The 19,626-nt window shown below is 55.2% G+C and overlaps 2 protein-coding genes across 8 annotated transcripts; one reads left to right on the top strand and one right to left on the bottom strand.

Annotated features, from left to right (window-relative positions):
* Positions 1 to 1,992: 1,992 nt before the first annotated feature.
* LOC128843107 (PHD finger protein 13-like) lies at positions 1,993 to 11,026 on the top strand. The gene is made up of 5 exons (XM_054039658.1): positions 1,993 to 2,293; positions 7,268 to 7,360; positions 7,593 to 8,202; positions 8,603 to 8,650; positions 8,964 to 11,026. Exons 1-5 carry the CDS (start codon positions 2,171 to 2,173, stop codon positions 9,188 to 9,190), a joined length of 1,101 nt encoding a protein of 366 aa, XP_053895633.1. The 5' UTR covers positions 1,993 to 2,170; the 3' UTR covers positions 9,191 to 11,026.
* A 733-nt stretch (positions 11,027 to 11,759) lies between these two features.
* Positions 11,760 to 17,445, bottom strand: LOC128843106 (uncharacterized). 7 transcript variants are annotated; one of them, XM_054039652.1, is made up of 4 exons: positions 17,356 to 17,436; positions 16,524 to 16,639; positions 15,132 to 15,212; positions 11,760 to 14,098 (listed from the first exon to the last, which is right to left on the bottom strand). In XM_054039652.1, exon 4 carries the CDS (start codon positions 14,075 to 14,077, stop codon positions 12,914 to 12,916), a length of 1,164 nt encoding a protein of 387 aa, XP_053895627.1. In that variant the 5' UTR covers positions 14,078 to 14,098; positions 15,132 to 15,212; positions 16,524 to 16,639; positions 17,356 to 17,436; the 3' UTR covers positions 11,760 to 12,913. The 7 variants fall into 7 exon arrangements, with proteins under 7 accessions (XP_053895627.1, XP_053895631.1, XP_053895628.1 ...); XM_054039656.1 differs by having other exon boundaries at positions 15,138 to 15,212; XM_054039653.1 differs by lacking the exon at positions 17,356 to 17,436 and adding an exon at positions 17,225 to 17,310.
* Between the last annotated feature and the right edge of the window lie 2,181 nt (positions 17,446 to 19,626).

Below are 19,626 nucleotides of genomic sequence, written 5' to 3'. Positions count from 1 at the left end.
ACCCTGGGAGCAGGGCTGCTGCCTATAGAACCCTCCATCAGTTCCTCCTAGACCAGGGTTAGCTAAGGAGCTATGGCTCTTCTTCCAGAACATGCCAAAGCAGGGGTTGGGTATCCTCTGTCACGTCCCTGCCTTCCAGTCAAGTCCAGGTTGCTTGTGAAATTCCAGTGTTTTCTTTATGGCAAGAGTATGTGGCACCTTCAAACTGTCCTTGCAGCACCATCAGTAGCAAATGTTTGGTCTGCATCTGCCACGGTAGTGGCCGTACAGTGAAGAGACGTAGCCCTGGGGAAACAAACAGGCCTTTTTCAGCCTGCTGGCACGGCTAGTGCTGAGAAGGGTAAAATGTTACGGGAACAGCTGGAGCTGCCCAAGAGTGCTGGGACTTGATGCTAGTGATGTTCGGATGAACCTAGCTTCCTGAGGCTCACTGGGAGAGTTTTCATCAAAGCACCATGCTCTGCTGAGTGTCAATTGCAGCCTCAGTGCTACAAAAGACACTAAGAAAGGAAGCAGCCGGCGGGAGGGGAGCCGTTCTCTCCTCTGTAGTCAGGGGGTTTTGATAGCAGCCTGACCACTCCCACATGCCTTCTTCATGTGCTTGACACAGGGATGGGGATAAACATGCTATGAAGTCTTCAGTCTCAACTAGGACCCATCTTGCCCTTCACGGATGAGCTCAGACCCCTGTGCAGTTTGAGCTTTCCCTACCTTAGTGCTCAAAGAAAGGGCTTCACTATCAGTCCACACTTGTACCTAGCGCCTTCTCCAGCAAGCAGTCACCCCTGCTACTGGATTGCCTTAACAGCTCTAGCTAGTTGGGTGGTTGGCCTGGGACTCTCAGTACTGTGTTGCGGCTATGCTCTCCCTTTGTCTTTAGGGACATCAGATCTGCTGGAGGGAGACTCCTCAAGGCTGGCATCTTTATCCTGGAAGTGGGTGGGGGAATCACTTAGTCTTCTCTTAATTTTAACATTTGTTTACTTTTGGGGGCTAGTTCTTAATTACTTGATTAGCACTCCTGTGCTGTTGCAATGGTACGTTTGCAGTGGCTGCCTTGGGCAGTATGTTCCATGCTGTGGTAAAGACAGGTGACACCTGCTTTTTAAAATAAATAAATAAACTCCCTTAAAAAATAACAACAAAAATCCTGCATACAGCCCTCTTGAATGACTCTACCCCCAGCCTTATACTCGGATTCCTGCCACATGTGGCCCACTTCAGTTCTAGCCTGGTTGTGATCCCCTTGGTAAGAGTGCAGCCCTGTTGAAAATACAGCCCAGCTCTGCTGCTCTCATCCTTTTCTGGGGGATTTTACTGCTCTCCTGCTCCCTACCCGTATGTTAGGAAATGGGGGGGGGGGGACTAGTTCCCCCAGCAGCTCTTTAGGCAGTTAGGGCATTTTCTGCTAACTCCAGCCTGTGTTGGCTTTACAAGTCTCCGAGTAGGTGTTTGGGGGAACGGTTGCACAGCAGTCAAAGGTTTTCTGGGCAAAACCTCTCAGTTGCAAGGGTGAAGTCCCATCCCGTCACGGGGGAAGGGGGTTCCCGGGCCGGGGTCGCGTGTGCGGAGGGGGAGCTAGGAGGGATAGGGGCTGGGCCCCCAGCAGCCCCTCCTCCCCTTTCCCTCGTGCGGCCGGCCGGCGGGAGGGAGGGAGGGCCCCTTGCCAGCTGCAATGAGCCCGAGCCGGGGGCAGCGGGAGAGGCCTGAGCTCCCTCCCCCCGCCGCCCGGGCTCCGGAGCCGGATCCCCCGCCAGGTTCGCGGGGGGCGGGCGCTGCCCCAGGCGCTGGGGACGGGAACAGGCGGGAGGGCCCGCCCGGGCCGCTGGCGGCGGGGGAGGCCGCGGGTCTGCAGCTCAGCTGACGGGCGAGTCCAAGTGCCGAGGGGCCGGGGCGCCTCCCCGCCCTGTGCCGGCTCCAGGCCCCTCCTCCCCCTTCCCCGCCACCAGGTGGTTCCGCCCCCGCCCCCCGGAGCGGCCGGGCGGGGCTCCAGCGTCGGCGAGGAGCGGGAGGGAGCGAGCGGGGAGCCGGCGGCGGGGACAGAGCGGTGCCCGCGCCCCCGAGACCCGCGCCCCGGAGCAAGGCAGCCAGCCCGCTCCGCTCCCCGCGCCGCGCCCAGCCCCAGCCCCAGCCGGCACCCGCGCCCGCCGCGCCCCGGGGCTCCGGCGGGATGAGCGGCGACGAGCTCGCAGGTGGGAGGCGGCCGGGCTCCGGGTCGCCCCCGCGCGCCGATCGCTGGCCCCCCGCCTCGCCCCCTGCAGGTGCCAGCCCCGGCTCCCCCGGACCCGAGGAGGTGAGGCGAGGCGGGCGGCGGGGAGCGGGCGCCGGGCGCTCGGGCTGTGGGGGCGGGGCGGCTCGGGCTGCCGGGGAGGGGGCGCCGGGGGGACCCGGACCCTGCGTGCCCGGCTCGAGGGGAGGGGAGGGGAGGGGCGGCGTGGCGGGCCGCCGGGGGGGGCTGTATGCCAAGCTCTGGAGCGGGGGGCAGGGTGAGGCGCGGGCGAGCTGGGGGGGGCTGCGTGGCACGCTCGGGAGACGGGAGCAGGACTCAGCCGTGTGCCGGGGGGAGGCGTGTGCCGGGGGGGGCTCTTTGTGTGCTGGGTTTGGCTTTGGGGGGGTGGGGGGCCAGCGGGCCGAGCCGGCCGGAGAGGGGGCTGTGGAGCGAGGCGGATCGCGCTGGTCCGGGTTTTGGGGGTCGCAAGGGGGGGCTGAGGGAGGTGTGTGTGTGGGGGGGAGACGCTGTTTGCCTCGCCGGGCTCCGGGGGGAGGCGGGGGGGGGGTTGTGTGTCGGGGGCACTGGGGAGAGTCTCGGGTGGGGGGAGGGGGGGTTGTGTGCCGGGCTTTGGGGGCCTGTTTATTGGAGAGGCTGTTTACCCGGGGGGGGCTGAGTGCTGGGGGTGTATCTGAGGGGCGGGGGGGCTCTGGGGGGCTGAGTGCCGGGGGGGGCGCTCTGGGGGACAGGGGGGCGGGGGGCTGTGCCGGGGGTGTATCTGAGGGGCGGGGGGATTTGGGGGGACTGAGTGCCGGGGGTGTATCTGAGGGGGGGGACGGGAGGGGTGCTGTGCCGGGGCTGGGGGACGGGAGGGGGTAGGACTGAGTGCCGGGGGGCTGTTTACCGGAGGGGTTTTAGGGGCCGCTTGCCGGGCTCTGGGGGCCTGTTTACTGGAGAGGCTGTTTACCGGGGGGGCTGTGTGCCGGGGGTGTATCTGAGGGGTGGGGAGGGGCTCTGGGGGACAGTGTGTCCGGGGGCGGGGGGCTGTTTGCTGGGGGGGTGTATCTGGGGAGTGGGGGGGGGGCTCTGTGCCGGGGGTGTATCTGGGGGGTGGGGGAGCTTTGTGTCGGGGGTGTATCTGGGGGGCGGGAGGCTCTGGGGACTGTGTGCCGGGGATGTATCTGGGGGGCTGGGGGGTGTATCTGAGGGGCGGGGGGCTGTTTGCTGGGGGGGTGTATCTGAGGGGCGGGGGGCTCTGGGGACTCTGTGCTGGGGGGCGGGGAGGGGCTCTGGGGGACAGTGTGTCCGGGGGCGGGGGGCTCTGGGGACTGTGTGCCGGGGATGTATCTGGGGGGCGGGGGGCTGTTTGCTGGGGGATGTATCTGGGGGGCGGGCGTATCTGGGGGGCGGGGGGCTCTGTGCCGGGGATGTATCTGGGGGGCGGGAGGGCTGTTTGCTGGGGGATGTATCTGGGGGGCGGGGGGCTGTTTGCTGGGGGGTGTATCTGGGGGGTGGGGGGCTCTGTGCCGGGGATGTATCTGAGGGGCGGGGGGCTGTTTGCTGGGGGGTGTATCTGGGGGGCGGGGGGCTCTGGGGACTGTGTGCTGGGGATGTATCTGGGGGGCGGGGGGCTGTTTGCTGGGGGATGTATCTGGGGGGCGGGCGTATCTGGGGGGCGGGGGGCTCTGTGCCGGGGATGTATCTGGGGGGCGGGAGGGCTGTTTGCTGGGGGATGTATCTGGGGGGCGGGGGGCTGTTTGCTGGGGGGTGTATCTGGGGGGCGGGGGGCTCTGGGGACTGTGTGCTGGGGATGTATCTGGGGGGCGGGGGGGCTGTTTGCTGGGGGGTGTATCTGGGGGGCGGGGGAGCTGTTGGCTGGGGGCTCTGGGGACTGTGTGCCGGGGATGTATCTGAGGGGCGGGGGGGCTGTTTACTGGGGGGTGGGGGGGGCTCTGTGCCGGGATGTATCTGGGGGGCGGGGGCTGTTTGCTGGGGGATGTATCTGGGGGGTGGGGGGGCTCTGTGCCGGGGGTGTATCTGGGGGACGGGGAGGGGCTCTGAGGGACAGTGTGTCCGGGGGAGGGGGGCTCTGGGGACTGTGTGCCGGGGATGTATCTGGGGGGCGGGGAGGGCTGTTTGCTGGGGGGTGTATCTGGGGGGTGGGGGGCTCTGTGCCGGGGATGTATCTGAGGGGCGGGGGGCTGTTTGCTGGGGGGTGTATCTGGGGGGTGGGGGGGGCTCTGTGCCGGGGATGTATCTGAGGGGCGGGGGGCTGTTTGCTGGGGGGTGTATCTGGGGGGTGGGGGGGCTCTGTGCCGGGGATGTATCTGAGGGGCGGGGGGCTGTTTGCTGGGGGGTGTATCTGGGGGGTGGGGGGGGCTCTGTGCCGGGGATGTATCTGGGGGGCTGGGGGGTGTATCTGGGGGGAACCCCGAAGGGCAGTGGGTGCCGCCGCACGTTTTGGAGGAGGAGGAGGAGGAGGGGTGTTCCGGCGCCTGCCTGCCCCCGCCCCTACTCGGCTCCCTCCGGAGGATCCGCCGGGCCGCTCCTGCGGCGGGGAGTGACCCCGCGGGGGGCCGGCTCAGGGCAGGACCGGGAGTGCTGCGCGGGCGCCATCTTGGGCGGGATCAGATATCGGGGGCGGGAGGGACTCCCCCCCCCGGACTTCTCGCTCCATCTCAGGCTGTGGGCGGAGGGCGGCTCGGGGGCTGCTCCTCATGGAAGGTGCCGGGCTCAGGCTCAGCCTGTCTCTACCCTCCATAATGGGACTCCTCCGTTGGGGTGCTCTGCCCTGGCCGAGCGGGCCCCCCCGGTGGATCGGGCTTGGGTGCCGCAGCTAACAGGCTTTTCCATTGCCTGCCCCTTCCGCAGGAGGTGTCAGCTGTGTGTGTGTGGGGGGGGGGGGGGGCGGTCTGAGCACTGGGAGGAGTGTGTGTGTGTGTGTGGGGGGGGTCTGGGCACTGGGGAGCATGTGGGGCTAAGCTTTGGGCAGTGTGTGTGTGGGGGGGGGTCTGGGCACTGGGGAGCATGTGGGGCTAAGCTTTGGGCAGTGTGTGTGTGGGGGGGGGTCTGGGCACTGGGGAGCATGTGGGGCTAAGCTTTGGGCAGTGTGTGTGTGGGGGGGGGGTCTGGGCACTGGGGAGCATGTGGGGCTAAGCTTTGGGCAGTGTGTGTGTGTGTCGGGGGTCTGGGCACTGGGGAGCATGTGGGGCTAAGCTTTGGGCAGTGTGTGTGTGTGTGTCGGGGGTCTGGGCACTGGGGAGCATGTGGGGCTAAGCTTTGGGCAGTGTGTGTGTGGGGGGGGGGGGTCTGGGCATTGGGAGGAGTGTGTGTGGCTGAAGGAAGTTAGCTTTCTGTAGCCCTGGGCATGCTCTCTGCTCTTTCCTTCATGCCAGTAAGGGGGTGGGGGGATGCTCTTTCCAACCCTGCCAGCGATGGTTGGCTCCTCCCACCCACCATAGGCAGTAAAGGCCTCTCCCCCTGCTCTCCAGGAGGCAGGTGCCCCTCCCTATGGCTGGAAGTGATTGTCCTTCAGCCCTTGGGGAAGAGGGGTGGTTGGGTGGAGTCAGACCTCTGGGGTTGGGATGTGACCAGGCCCTGGACTGTAGAAATTTCAGGCTTCCCTCAGTGTTTATCATGAACTTCCTCCTCTGCTCTTTGGGGTACCGCCCTTCAGAGTTGGGATTGAGGGGTTGGAGAGTTGGACTTTCTGGTAGCTCCAAGTGTTAATGCCTGCAGACCAGCAGGGAGGGGGCCTCCAAGCTGCTGGTGTTGACTCAGGCTCAGCCGTGAGTTTTCACTGCCCTTGGATAGCTGGCATGGACTGCCTGGCTGAAATAAATGGTAGCATTGTGCCCATATGGCCTATCCCCAGTCAGTCAGTCAGATAAGTGTCCCTGTGCTGGCTGGGATTGGCTCCAGTGCTTTCATTTCCCTTTGCCTTGAAGGAGGTGGGTGCAAGAGGCTGTTTTGTGTAGGACTCTGGAGTTCCATAACGGGCAACTTGATTGTCCTGAGAGGAAACTCTTCTCAGGTGCCCCTGTCATGGTGGCACAGCTGTTCTGATTCCCCTCCATAGAGCTGTAGACTCAGGAATCAGGGCAGGATGGTTCCCTAGAGTCCAATGCTCAAGGCTTTGTCTGAACTCTCCTTTGTTAATTGTGTAGGGGCCTGTTATCCTTCCCACTGGATCTCAGAGCAGGATTTCCTTAGGCTAGATCATGGTCCCTGCCACAAACATCCCAGTCCTGTGACTGCAGATAAATGGAGCTCATTGCAGGGGGCTCTTCCACAACTTCAGGGGTTCACCCTGTTTAGAAACCTTGTAGAAACTCAATATTCAAATATTTCCTTTCTACACATTGTGTGCATGTAGATTTGATGTGGTGGGGGTGCCAGCATGGGCTATGGCTGCAGGTTCTGGGTGTATCTTTGAAGGGGAACATCTAGGCATGCTGTAAAAAGCAATAGAGGGTCCTGTGGCACCTTTGAGACTAACAGAAGTATAGGGAGCATAAGCTTTCGTGGGTAAGAACCTCACTTCTTCAGATGCAAGAGACTTGCATCTGAAGAAGTGAGGTTCTTACCCCTGAAAGCTTATGCTCCCTATACTTCTGTTAGTCTCAAAGGTGCCACAGGACCCTCTATTGCTTTTTACAGATTCAGACTAACACGGCTACCCCTCTGATACTTGACACATCTAGGCATGCTGAATGTGTGGGTTGGTTTGGGAGAAAGGAGGGTCATCGTGGTGGGCTGGGCACTGCAGGCTTCTGTGGTGGTGTTCAGGCAGTCTGGGACTGTGTGCGGGTTGGTTGTGGGGAATGTTGCACAGGCATTCAAGGGCTGCATGTGCTAGACGTGTAATGGAGTTACTTGGTGGCTGGTGTTGCACACCCAGTCCTTTCTGACTCCCACAATGATATCTTGTAGCATAAGATTTAGTCATTGTCTGTAGTTAAAAGGCCAAGCTGGCAATGTTTCGTCAATTTTTTTTCTAGCCATCAAGTCTGAGGTTGGAGGTAGAGACTCTAATCAATAAAATGTCATTTTTTGCAGCCACCACAAAAAAGACAAAGAACCGTGGAGGACTTCAACCAGTTCTGCACCTTCGTGTTGGCCTATGCTGGCTACATCCCCTACCCCGAGGAGGTAAAACAGATTGGTGTGTGCGTTGTGCCATTGTTTAGTGTTGTGTGAAGGGGCCAATGTCCTGGGAGACAGACCTGGCACCTCTCCTGTCTTTCTTGGCATTGAGGTTTGGGGACTTCCTGCTGTGTCATTCCTCCGCTCATGTCTCCTTCCCTCCCCCAATCACTCCAAGAACATCACATCTGTGGTGTAGTCCTGTGCAGATCCTATGTACTTTTCTTTGTCCTTGCAGAATGAACCCTGGACACTTGGAGGCAGCATGAGTCCCCAGAACAGCACAGGCAGCACTCAGGATAGTGACAGCTGGGCCTCATCCCATTCCTCTGATTCCCAAGTACTGTCAGATGAGGGGAGGATCAGAAATGCCAAGTACAAAGGGGGCAACCTGTTCCTGAACTGCCCTGACTTCCCCAGCAGTTTCTATGCAGCCCGGCCCCAGCAAACCAAGAAGAAGAAACTGTCTGCAAAGAAGCTCATCTTGGATCAAGAGATGGAACAGAAGGTGACGCTGGCTGGCACGAAGAATTTAAGTGATGTTCAACAGCAAAGGAAAGAGTCCGCTGTACTAGAGGAGCAGGCGCCTTATGTAATGAGAAAATGTCTTGAGTCCTTGGTTGTCCCAGCTGGTGAGCTCCGACCCAAATCCCTGTTGGAGGAGTTCATGAAGGAAGAAAAGGACTGGACATGTGGGGTTCAAGGGAGTGAAGTGCCAGTAGGAGGCTACTTTCGACCAAAGGAGCAGGAATCATGCCCTGAGGAGAGGAGGAGCTCCAGCTGTCAGAATACCTTGGATCAAAGCAAAGAGGAGGAGGGTACAAGCAGTGTCAGCTCCCAGCTCAATTGTAAGCTTCCAAGCTAGTTTGTATGGGGAGTGTGGAGGAGTCCGAAGGAAAAGTGGGGCAGATGTCCCTGGTCTGGATAGGTGGTTATGTCAATGCTTTGTTCTCACTGCAAAGCTGCATCATGTTCCAATGCTCAGCACCTTGCTGTCTTTCAGCTGGAGGACCTGTAGGTTCTCTGGCTTTGTGGGGAGCCCACAGCTACTGGAGTCCTCACCTCACCCAACAAGAGGTGAAGTAGGGGAACTGCAAAGCATAGAGTCAAGGTGTTGGGCCTCAGCCTGTCAGAGTCCTCCTTTCTCCTGATGAAAACAGTGCTAGAGCCAGACTCATTCTTCAGCTTGGGAGACTCTCTCAAACTAACCATTTGACTGGTTTTAATTGCTCTTTTTCCCTTTTGCAGCTTCACCTGTGGAATTCACAGTGGCACCTCCCAACACCAAATCAGAAGGTGAGTGGGACCCCATTATGTGTGGTACTGGCAGCCTCTCTAGCACGGGGAGCAGGGGGTCTTGCTTTGCCGCTGGGCTTCTTCCTGAAATGGGTGGGGATTGAACCAGACAGAGGGGAATTCAGGCCAGCATAGGACAGGACTGGGTTTCTTTCAGAGCTGATCACTAATTGTCTGTGGGGGTTGGTGCTGATCCCTCTAGGCCTTCATGCTCCTGGGACAATGTATACAGCCTTCCTGTGTGCAAAATCTTATGCTATAAACTGGGCTTGTCTGGCATTTTCTGATGGAGGTCTGTCTCTCCCCTGCCCAGAGGATGATGCTTGGGACCTGATAACCTGCTTCTGCCTGAAGCCCTTTGCAGGGAGACCCATGATAGAGTGTAATGAATGCACCACCTGGATCCATCTCTCTTGTGCCAAGATTCGCAAATCCAATGTGCCTGAGGTCTTCATCTGCCAGAGATGCCGTGACGCCAAACAAGAGATCCGTCGCTCAAACCGAGCCAGGACAGTGCCCCGCAAACGCTTCTGTGACTGATCCTCTCCCCCTGAGAGATGGTGATTGTGGGCGGGGGCCCTTTGTTCTAAGACTGTAGCCCAAGTTGGCTAGACAATCGATGCACAGTGACTATAGGAGGCCTGTGGCACTGGAAAGTGGGAGCATTTGTGCTGGGCATGCCCCCTGTACTTCCAGCTCCAGGAAGCTGGCACGTTGAGACTCACTCCAGGAGGAATAATCTTTCTCTTGTGGGGATCATGTAAACTATGCAGCTGAGACATCAGTTTTGCCAGTGCAGTGGGGCCCAGCAGGAGAAGTGTCTCAATGGAATCCAGTGCAGTAGGTCAGCCAGAAACCTTCCTGTTGTAATACACACGGGGCTCAGTGCCTTTTCCCCCAGGCAATCCAGGAGAGCCTAGTCCAAGTAGTTACCCTCTGGTATGGGGGCTGCTTAGACTTATCCCAAGGGTGGTTGTTATCCCACTGGTGCCCAATTCCTTTCATGGGACAACCTCCTAAGAGTGAGTTTAGTGCTGGTGAAAGTTGTCAGGTGGCTAGTGCCCCCCTTCTCCCCCAGACTAATGTTATCTTTAATCTGGTCTGTGTCTGGTTTGTTGAGTGCACAAGCTTCTCCCTCTACAAACCATGCTCTGGAGTGACTCTCTTGGGGGGGAAAAAGGAAGTTGTCCTCTGTGCTGTCATAGCCCATCAATTATAGTGATGTGGACATCTGCCCCAGGACCTGAATTGAGCACCCCTGCCTTCAAACTTGCTGCATGTGGAGTAAGCAATAGTAGCCTCTTGATCTGACTGCACTCACTAGCTTCAGAGGTTGGGAAGAGAGGGGCAGAATGTGGTTACTGTAAATATTAATGGAGTGACTGTAAATAATTTGTAACAGATGTTTAGAAAATTATAAAACAATTCTTGCTAAACTGTAAAATGGAGTCCTCTGCTCCCAAACTTCCAGTTGCACTGTAGTCTCTTGTATGAGGGGACTTAAGGAGTTTGGGCAGGAGCCCAAAACAGTTGGCGGGGGGGAGAGAACCTTTGGAAACTCGGGAGAGTCCACAAGCAGACCCTCGGCGATGGCTCTCAGGACTTTCCCTGCTGTTGTGCACTGGGCTGTCGCCCAGGAAGCACCCTTGGTGAAGGTGTGGTGGATGTGAACAAAATTGACAGAGCAGAAAGAAAGTGAAACTTTTATCTGGATTGTCCAATCCCCTGAAGAATTCTCCAGTGTTAGCAGTCTAGGCTCCTCGGTGAAGTTTGAGGAATGTTAGTGTCTCATACAGACACATGGGATCTTTTGCCTTGAGCCTCATCCACTATGCAAATTGTTGCCTCTTAGATTGGATGTGCCTGTTATGAGCACACCTTTACAGTTCTAGACAGGATACTTGGTCTTCTCTCTCTCTCTCAAGGAGGACATGACTGAGCTGGCTGGTCGCTGGGGGTTCTACATGCACTAAGTATTAAATTCCATCTTCTAATTCTCCTTTTACCCCCCACCCACCAAAGAACCAGACCCATGTGCCTTCTGCACCTTCTATACTGCATTTCAAAGATGCTGCTCCCCCTGTGCTGGAGGCATTCTGACTCTTGGGGTGGGGGGAAATGAAAGGAACCTAAGATCACAATTCCTATTTTTCCAAACTTGTGTACTTGGCTGCCCTGAGACATCTTCATCAGTCAGCACTGTCCCTCTGGGAGGGTTTGCTCCTTGTATCCCTCTCCTGGGGGGGGAAGTCTAGGCCCCTGAAATGCTTTACACTTTTATAGTTTGTAGTAACTTTTATTGAAATTATGTAAGATAGCAAATTCTTGGGAGTGTGGGTGGAGTAAGATGTATATAATAAAGTACTTTTGCCATAACCCTTGTGGCCTTATTGTTTCATGACCTCACCTGTAACTCCCCTTATGTAAGTTTCAGTGAATATTTCCTTTGGCTGTGCAAAGAGCCACTAGCCCTGTCCTTTCTACCATGGAGTCGTCTTTGAGAATTTGGTGGATGCTGGGGAATTAAAAATCTAACACAGAGTACAAGCCTGGTGCTCTGGAGAAGTAAGAGGTGTTAACTCAGGGACACTGAGCAAAGAGAAATATAGGGTAAGGAGTAGGTAGAACACCAGGGCTCTCAGAGGGGTCAGGGTTGGACAGTCTCCCCCTTGAAAAGGTGAGAATTAGCTAGGGTACTAAAATCTAGGATTAGACCATCTGTGCTAGTCAGGTGGGGTGAGAGATTCTAGCCAGGACTGATGGCATCTTTCCTCATCTGTGATGCAAACAGGCTTGCTGTTTTTCTTTAACTCTTTGAATAGTGCAATGCACTATCGATTACATGGCAGTGGTTTGACACCCATGGTGCTGTAGAAAGGAAAATGGGGCATCTCCCTCCCCTAAGAGAAAGCATCCCTTAACTGGGAGACAGGCACAACCCCCTGCTACCACACTGCTGAGCATATCTGTGGAAGCATGTCAAAACACCAGCCCTATCTTAGTGTGACTTGACATCCCTCACATGCCCTCACCTGGCCTCTGTGGTTACTTAGAGCTCAAGCTCTAGCCTCTTCTAAAAATCTCTCAAAAAATACACCTAAAAAATGAATGTTTTGTTTAGAGAGATTTTAATTTCCAAAATAGGATTGATTTGAACAAAACAGTGATTTCAAACACCAAGGCACCTCTCCATACTGCTGTTATGCATATGATATGGTCTGCTACTAGAGAAACTTTCATTAAAAAAAAGTCTAGGAAATCTCTTGGTTGTGGTGTTAATCATTCAAGGGTGAACCAAGTAACTAATGCTGAGTTTGCAGGCAGCTTGAAAGAGTAACTCTGGACATGTAAGCCCCTTCCCCCACATTCTCCTGGGGGAAAGATTGATGCTAAAGCCAAACTATTTTAAATGCAAGCAGTTAGCCTGTTAAAATGATTAGCAATTACCCTCACTCAGGGAAAGAGGGTGAGAGTGAATATAAGATAGCAGGGGAAGAAACAGCTGTGTGTGATGCTGCATTGACAATAAGGCACATACCTACAAGTTTAGTTACCCTGTAAAGCAGGGGTTCTCAAACTTGGCATTCACAAGCTGTCAGCCTCCATTCCAAACCCCACTTTGCCTCCAGCATTTATAATGGGGTGAATACACAAGTGTTTTTACTTTGGGGGGGGTGTCACACAGAGGCTTGCTATATGAAGAGGATCACCAGTACAAAAAATTGAGAACCACTACCCTAGAGGCCATACCTTACATTTTATCTTCAACAAGCCTGCCACTGACAATAGCAAGGATCCCTTGGGGGACTAAAATTCAAGTTTAGTCCAGGACTTTCACTCCAGCGCATTAAATGGAACCCCACCCCCTTCCACAGGCTGAGTACAACAACCCATTTCCCTAGAGACAGGGCAATTTGCACTAGCACCCAGCCACTGGCATAAATTTAAAGGCAGATGTTGAAGCATTAATGCTTCCATGTGTGTGCAGAGAACACCGAATGCCAAGAGTATTTGTTCTGCAGCTAGGACAGAACTATTAAATCATTGGCTGGCTGTCCATGTTGCTAGGAGACAAAGGCAGATACTATCCTTGCCCCCATGGAGCTTACAATCTAAATAAGAAGGAAGAGTCTAGGCTTAGCAGGCATGTTCTAGATCCCATAGTTCTGCTAGGGCAGAACCAGAGATAGTCAATTAATCTATCATGGCAGCTGGTGAAGACAGAAGTCCCTGGTGGGGTAGTGGCCAGATGTCCCCATTACTTTATTCTTCCTTAGCCCAAACTGAGTTGCCTCTCTTCTCCAAGTGGGGAATCACAGCCTCCGTGTAGAACTTCTCCAGCTTGGGCTCAGTTCTTTCCCAAAACCCTGCATCAAAGTCCACGGGGGTGATGACTGTATCTTTGTTGGTGTGAACAACAAAGTCAGCCCTGTCAAAGCCTGTTGTTGCCAGCTCACACTGCACCTGAGTGTAGTAGGGATGGTTTCTTTTCAAGGAGTAGGACTCACCATCCGCTTCCAGGCAGAAGGCTGTGTCCTTACAGGCCTCTTTCACTGTCTTGTCTCTGTGCTTATAGGGACACTTGACTTCCAATAGCTTCCCTGTACCTGCTTCTCTGACAATTCCATCTGGGCTGGCTGCGAGCCACTCCTTCCCTGGGTGAATGAAGAGGCCACACTCCTCCACCTTCACAGGCTTACCTGTCCTCCTGGACTGGAGCTCCTCATATGCCTGCACTGCCTTTTTCTCATTTCGGGTGCCCCAGGACATGGCTGGTGTCTGCATTTTGGACCCGGAGCTCACCACAGCCTTGAGATAAGACTGGGGCACCTCTGAGCTCTTGCCATTGACAAACTTGCTGTTAGCAATCCTAGGTGCGACTGAGGCTGTGATGCGGTTTTCCCGCCACTCATCCCACTTGGGATTATCCCTCTGGCCCCGGGTTTCCCTCTCCACTTTCACCATATCTTCTCTTGTCAGCAGGGAGGGAAATTTGCTTGCTTTGCCCTGGTCAGTGGTATCGGCCCGAGAGCGGCTGGATTGACTCCCTCCCATGGCACCGGCAGGTACTTTAGGTGTTGTGGAGCAAGGTTTCCCTCCACTAGTTACTGTGGGGTTCTTAGCTGTCACTCTGTAGCTTATCTTGGTGTCTCCTTGATCACTGCCATGTGCTGCAGTGGCCCTTGATTGGGAAGAGGTTGGCCCGGCTCTTCTGGCAGTGGTGCTGCTGGTTGGCTTATCTGTCTGTGCCCTGCTGGTGCCTGAACTCGCAGCAGCCTGAGTGCTTGTAGGTCGGCTGGCTGTGGGTGTTGTCTTGGCCTGGGTAGAGGAGGCAGAGGAACGGGGTGCTGCTGGGGTGGCTTTGGGCACAGTTGCAGCCTGATGAGGTGAGGCTGTGCTGTCAGGGTTTTTCCTGGGTCTCCCCATTGTTCAGTGTCAGGGGTCACGCTGTGTGGACACAAGAGAAACGTGAATGTACATTCCTAGACCAGATCAGTTTCCTGGCTCTGGCAGGAGCTGCTATGCTTGAGGCTTCAGGTGGGTTACACATCCCTTCTCTCCCCATGTAGGCAGGACACCCTGCAGCCCTCTGCAAGAATGTCTGTATCTCCATATTAGGCTGTTATGACACTTCTGTGCTGTCCCTATGCAAGCCTCTTTCCCAGGCTGTAGTGTTTTCCAGGATGTAAGGATCATGCAAGTGCATCAATGCCTGACCCCTCCCTTTATCCCTCTTTTTTAAGGCTGTGTGATGTCTGACCTCTCTGCAGCAAGCTGGTTCTTGGGGCCTACAACTCCACAGTATGCATGGTGCTGACCCAGAGAGGGTTCAGGGAAGGAGTAGGTTATCAGCTAGGGCTGTCCCATGGGAGCTGGAGCAGTGATGGATGGGAGGGGATGCTCTCTGAGCTGAGGGGTGAAAACTATACCTAATGTGAAAGTTTAGGGAGATGTCTGAGTCATTGTGAATCCCATTGTTTTGTGAACCCCTTTTGTGATTTAAAACTTCAGCTCATTAGAACACCCATTTTGTAGCACAGCCTTGACAGTTAGTGGACAAACTGAGAAGTTGAGAGTAATCAAGGGACATCAACACTGAGTGACTCTTTCCTACTGGAACAATGGGATTTCTACTGGTAGAGCCATTGACTGAATGGGCCTCTACACAATCTGAAGGGCACGGGGAGCTCGAATCTAGACCTCTTCCTATCTTGCAGCACTGTTTTGTAAGGGGTGCTTCTCCAAGCAGGGGAGGCCAGCCCTTTCCACTACCAGCAGCAAGAGGAACAGGCCAGAAGGCAGTGAAAGGTGCCCAAGGACTCAGATCAAACCCAGGACTCACAGACCAGCAGGAACTGGATTCATGAGCTTGTTTTTCACAGCTCTGTTACTCTTATCAAATACAAGATTTTTGTAAAAATTTGTCAAAATCTTAAAGCCCAACATACTAACATTTCCTTGGATTTTCAAACCCACCAACCTTCACCTTTAGGTGTGCAACCCTAACCACAGCAGTAGCAACCTGCAGGGCAAAGGCCTCCACAGAGATTCTCTGTCCAATCTGCAAGAAATACAAAAGAGAAAAGTAGGAATTAGGATCAAGAAAGTACATCTCCATGATGCAGCGAGAAACTGAGGCAGAGAGTGAAGTGACTTGGCCAAGGCTGTTGGAGAGCAGGTGTCTGTGCCAGGAGAAGAACTGATTTCTTGTCTCCTAGTCCAGGGGTATTTTTACTTGTCCAAGCTGCTTCTGACCACACTGTACTGATTATTAAACAAAGATGCTAGAGTGTAAATTAGAGGCTCCTGGAGCAAAGACTCCCTCTCTGCTGGCCTATAAAGGGTCACACCCAGCTACAGTGTGGGTAAACAGACACAGAGGATTACAGTGCTTCTCAGCGCCCCAAAGTAACAAACCGAGCCATAGCAAGTACTCAATTGTTTCCTAGGAGAACCAGGTCTCTGCATCTGCCCCACTATGAAAGGCCCACTTGCTGCATCACTTCTCAGAAATCAAGCCTCTGAAATTATGGATGCACTGGGATTTCACTTCCCTTTCTGGCAGTAAAAGGGAAAAGCCAACAGCAGAATCCCCTTTAGCAAACATGCCTCTCTGCCTGCTCTCCTCCATACTAGGGAACTTTGGATTTGGAAGGGTTGATAGTCAATTTCACTAGTGCTCAGGGAGAGGGTTAGCATGAACTATTGACATGGCAATAATGAACATTGTTATTAAAGAACAAAAGCTGTAACCACTATTTTTACTATTGAAATGTACCTGATCCCCCAAGTAACCCTCAGGCCATTCTCCTGTCCTCCAACCTGGTGGAATGGCCTTTACTCTCATATCCTGGTTTTCATCCCAGTTTAGTGGCTCAGTTGGGGCTTTTGGATGCCAGTGTCATTTTTGCAAACAGGCCCAGCTGTTTATTTCATGATAATCTTTAGAATGCTGAAGTTTTCTTGGGATCACATGTGACACCCACTCTTTGCCACTCTAAAATTAGCTTCTCCCTCCATGTTTCTCACTGGTGCCAGCCTGTCTTCCCAACTGCAGTGCCAGGATTATGACAAGACAAAATGGTCAGATTCCCGTAACTCAAATAGTCCCCTCTAGGAACAAGTCCGGGCATATCTGTCAGGATGACTTGAACTGCTCTAGTCTGCATCCCTGTGTGTGACTGCCAGGGGAAGGGGGTTTATTTATGCCACTCTGCAGCTGCAATTCACAAAGCATCCAAATATGAATTTTTCATGATTACACTCTACCATCCCCACAGACTCTTCAAAACAAGCCTGTTATAGCTTAAAAACGAAGCTTGTTCCCTTATAGAAAGGGTCCCTGGCTCGTTCATAGGCCTGCAGATGTTACCTGAGCAAACGGCCTGCCAATCAACCATCTGTGGATTTCAGTAAAACACCCTTTGCGCTGAAGGCTATAGCGTTTGTAGGGACACGATAGGTTTCATTGCAGGCTGAGCACCATCCCTGGGAAGGATTCACAATTTGTTAGGACCACGTAGGGGCCAGAGAGTCCCAGGCGTGGAGTCTTTGGGCTGTGGGTCACGGATCTCAGCCCCACGGACATTTATAGCACTGGCTCATTCAGGGACCCATTTCACAGCCTCTGCTCAGGAGCTCGGTGAAGTGGCCCGGGGGGGCTCCATGGATTTCTTAGCAAGACCGCCGCTCCCCACACCGAGCCGCCCAGCAGGGCGGGCTGGGGACACGGAGGGACGAGGGCTACGGGCGGGCAGGGAGAGCAGCGGCTGCTCCCCCCGAGTCTGACCGAGGGATCGGGGCTACAAGCCCCCGAGCCTCAGACAGCCCGAGAGAGGCCACGGGCCCGCACCCAAACGCGGCCCAGCTTTCTCCAGCCCCCCCCAGCACAGAGCGGCGCCCCGCCCCCCGGCGGACACGCCCCCCGGCGGGAAGCCAAGTCCGGCCCCCGCTGACTGGCTCCGGCGTCTGTCCCCACTGCAGAGCCGGGACACGTCCCTGCAGCCCCGCGCCGGGCTCGGCCCCACGGCTAGGTCTCGGTCTCGCCCTCGCGGGAGCCCCGGCGCAGCTCACCAGCGCGCGGCCGGAAGGGGCTGCCGGGCTGTCAACAGCCGGAGCTCACGCCAGGGAGCGCCTCGCGCTCCGGCCGGCCGGCCAACGGCCGCACTCCCCCGGCGGGCGGGGCGGGGCGGGCCCGCGCCTACCTGAGGGGAAAGAGGCGTGGCCGGGCCGCTCGCACACGAAGCGATGGGGAGGACGGAGCCGCGCAGCTCCAGACGGCGCGAGCCCCTCTGCTGAGCGCGCCAATGCGCGACCGGGCTCTTAAAGCAGCCCCGCGGAGCCAATCAGCGACAGTCACCGCCTTTTTTTTTTAAACAAAATAGGGAGCGGGATGGCCCGGCCAATCAGGTGCCTCCGCTCACTTTCTTAAAACGTCTTTGCAGGCCATTGGCTGCGAGACAGAAGCGGGGGCGGGGTTCGAAGACCGCTGGGGGGCGGGGTTCGTCAGTCACGCTAGGCGGGGGGCGGGGCAAGGTGGAAGCACAACAAAAAAGCCCAAAGGAAAAGCGGGACTTTGGTTGTAGAAAAGAAAACGTTGGCGTAACCGCCGCGTCACGTGACCACCCCGCTTCTCCCCCCCCCTCGCCCCACTTGGGGGCGTGCAACCCACCGCCTGGGAGCGGGAAAGGGTCGCTCTGTCAGTGTCACGGGGTGTCTTTGGGGGGGCGGGGGGTTAACGTTCAGTAGCGGGGTGAGCTCTCGCCTTCAAGCCGCTAACTCAGATGGGAGCGAGGTTTTGGGAGTGGAGGGGGTGGGATGCTCTGTCCAACCGTCCCTTAAGCCCAGGGGTTGGCTCCTCTCACCCTTTGCGTGAGTTTAGTGCTGGTGAAAGGTGTCAGGTGTAATCCCAGAGACTAAAGGCCTCTTTCAATATAGCAGATACAGCCCAGATCAGAGGGCAAACTTCTCCCTCTGCAAACCAGGCCCTGAAGACAGTAACACCCTCTAAGGGGGCAGAAAGGAAGTTGTCCTCTCGGCTGTTATGGCCAATCAATGTCAAATGTTGTGATTTGCCCTAGGACCTGAATTGAGCACCCCCTCCCGTAAACTCGCCTCACCTGGACTAAGCAAAGAGTAGCCCCTCTCTGATCTGACTGCACTCACTAGCTCCAGAGGTGGTGAGCAGTGTGCAGCTACTGTCAATATTCATGGAGAGTGACGGTAAATAATTTGTAAAAGACATTTAGAAAAGTATTTCTTGCTAAACTATCAAATGGACTCGTCTCTGCTCTAGAACTTCCAGTTGCACTGAAGTCTCTTGCAGGGAGACCAAAACAGTTAGTTAGCTGGGGTGGCTCAGAAAATTCATGGGAGGGGGAAGAGGGAGAGTCCACAGGCAGCAGAGAATAAATAAAACCACCCTGGGCAAAAGCAGATCAATCTCATCCCCTTGAAATGGCTCTCGAGCCTTCCTCTGCTGCTGCTGGGCTGCACTGGGCTGTCTGCCAGGAAGCATTCTTCATAAAAGTTTGGTGGATGATGGGAACCAAGTCCCGAGAGAGCAGGAAGCAGGTGAGGCTTCTATTTCTGAACTGTCCTCTCCCCTGAAGAATTCTCAGGGTTTGGCAATCTTGGCTCCTCAGTCAAATTTGGGGAATGTTAGTGCCTCATACAGACTGCGGGTCTTGTGCCTTGAACCTCGTCTGCTATACAAATTGCTGCCCCTTGAATGGGATATGCTGGCTATGGAGTTTCTAGACAGGATATTTGGTCTTCTGTCTTCCTCTCTCTTCTTCAGGGGGAGGACATACCTGAGCTGGTTGGTCTCTTGGGAGCTCCATATGCACTAAGAATCAGATCCCATTTTCTAATTCTTCCTTACTCCCTCCTCCCCCACAGAACGAGACCCATTTACCTTTTGCACCTTCTGTGCTGCATTTCAAAGACTCCACTCCCCTTGTGTTGGAGGCCCTTGGTTTACTCATATGATGACAGGTGTTCTGATGCTTGTGCATAGGGGATTCATGTCCCTACTGAGCTAGACCTGTTTTTTGGGGTGACCAGGGGCTTGGAGGTGTAGGGGACATCAAAGGAACATAAGATCACAATTCCACTTATTGGGGGTAGGGCATATAGGCATCTTCCCCATCACTCAGCAATCCCCCGCATTGGGAGGGTTCACTCCCTGTACACATCTCCTGCAGTGGGAAACCTAAGCCCATGAAATGCTTTACGCTTTTATAGTCACCTTTTTATTGAAATAATGTAAAATAGCAAATTCTGGTCCTTGCCTTGTGGAGTGTGGCTGGAGTGATATGTATATAATATAGTACTTTTGCAATAATCCTTGTGGCCTTATCTTGGTTTCATGGCCTCACCTCTAATCCCACTTGGGGGTGAATTTCACTGAATCTCAACTTTGACTGAGCACGCAGTGGGTGGGAATGGTCCCAAGCCATGTCTTTTCTACCATG

Source organism: Malaclemys terrapin, chromosome 9 (assembly GCF_027887155.1).
Source record: "Malaclemys terrapin pileata isolate rMalTer1 chromosome 9, rMalTer1.hap1, whole genome shotgun sequence".
Taxonomy (NCBI): domain Eukaryota; kingdom Metazoa; phylum Chordata; order Testudines; family Emydidae; genus Malaclemys; species Malaclemys terrapin.
The sequence above is the reverse complement of the archived record's forward strand: the minus strand, read 5'-3'. Positions and strand labels throughout refer to the sequence as shown.

Excerpts from the sequence above, each read along its gene's own strand:
- LOC128843107 (XM_054039658.1), top strand. The coding sequence starts at position 2,171 with ATGAGCGGCGACGAGCTCGCAGGTGGGAGGCGGCCGGGCTCCGGGTCG. Across the intron at positions 7,361-7,592 it reads ACATCCCCTACCCCGAGGAG|AATGAACCCTGGACACTTGG; the intron begins GTAAAACAGATT and ends TTGTCCTTGCAG. Across the intron at positions 8,203-8,602 it reads TGTCAGCTCCCAGCTCAATT|CTTCACCTGTGGAATTCACA; the intron begins GTAAGCTTCCAA and ends TCCCTTTTGCAG.
- LOC128843106 (XM_054039654.1), bottom strand. The coding sequence starts at position 14,077 with ATGGGGAGACCCAGGAAAAACCCTGACAGCACAGCCTCACCTCATCAG.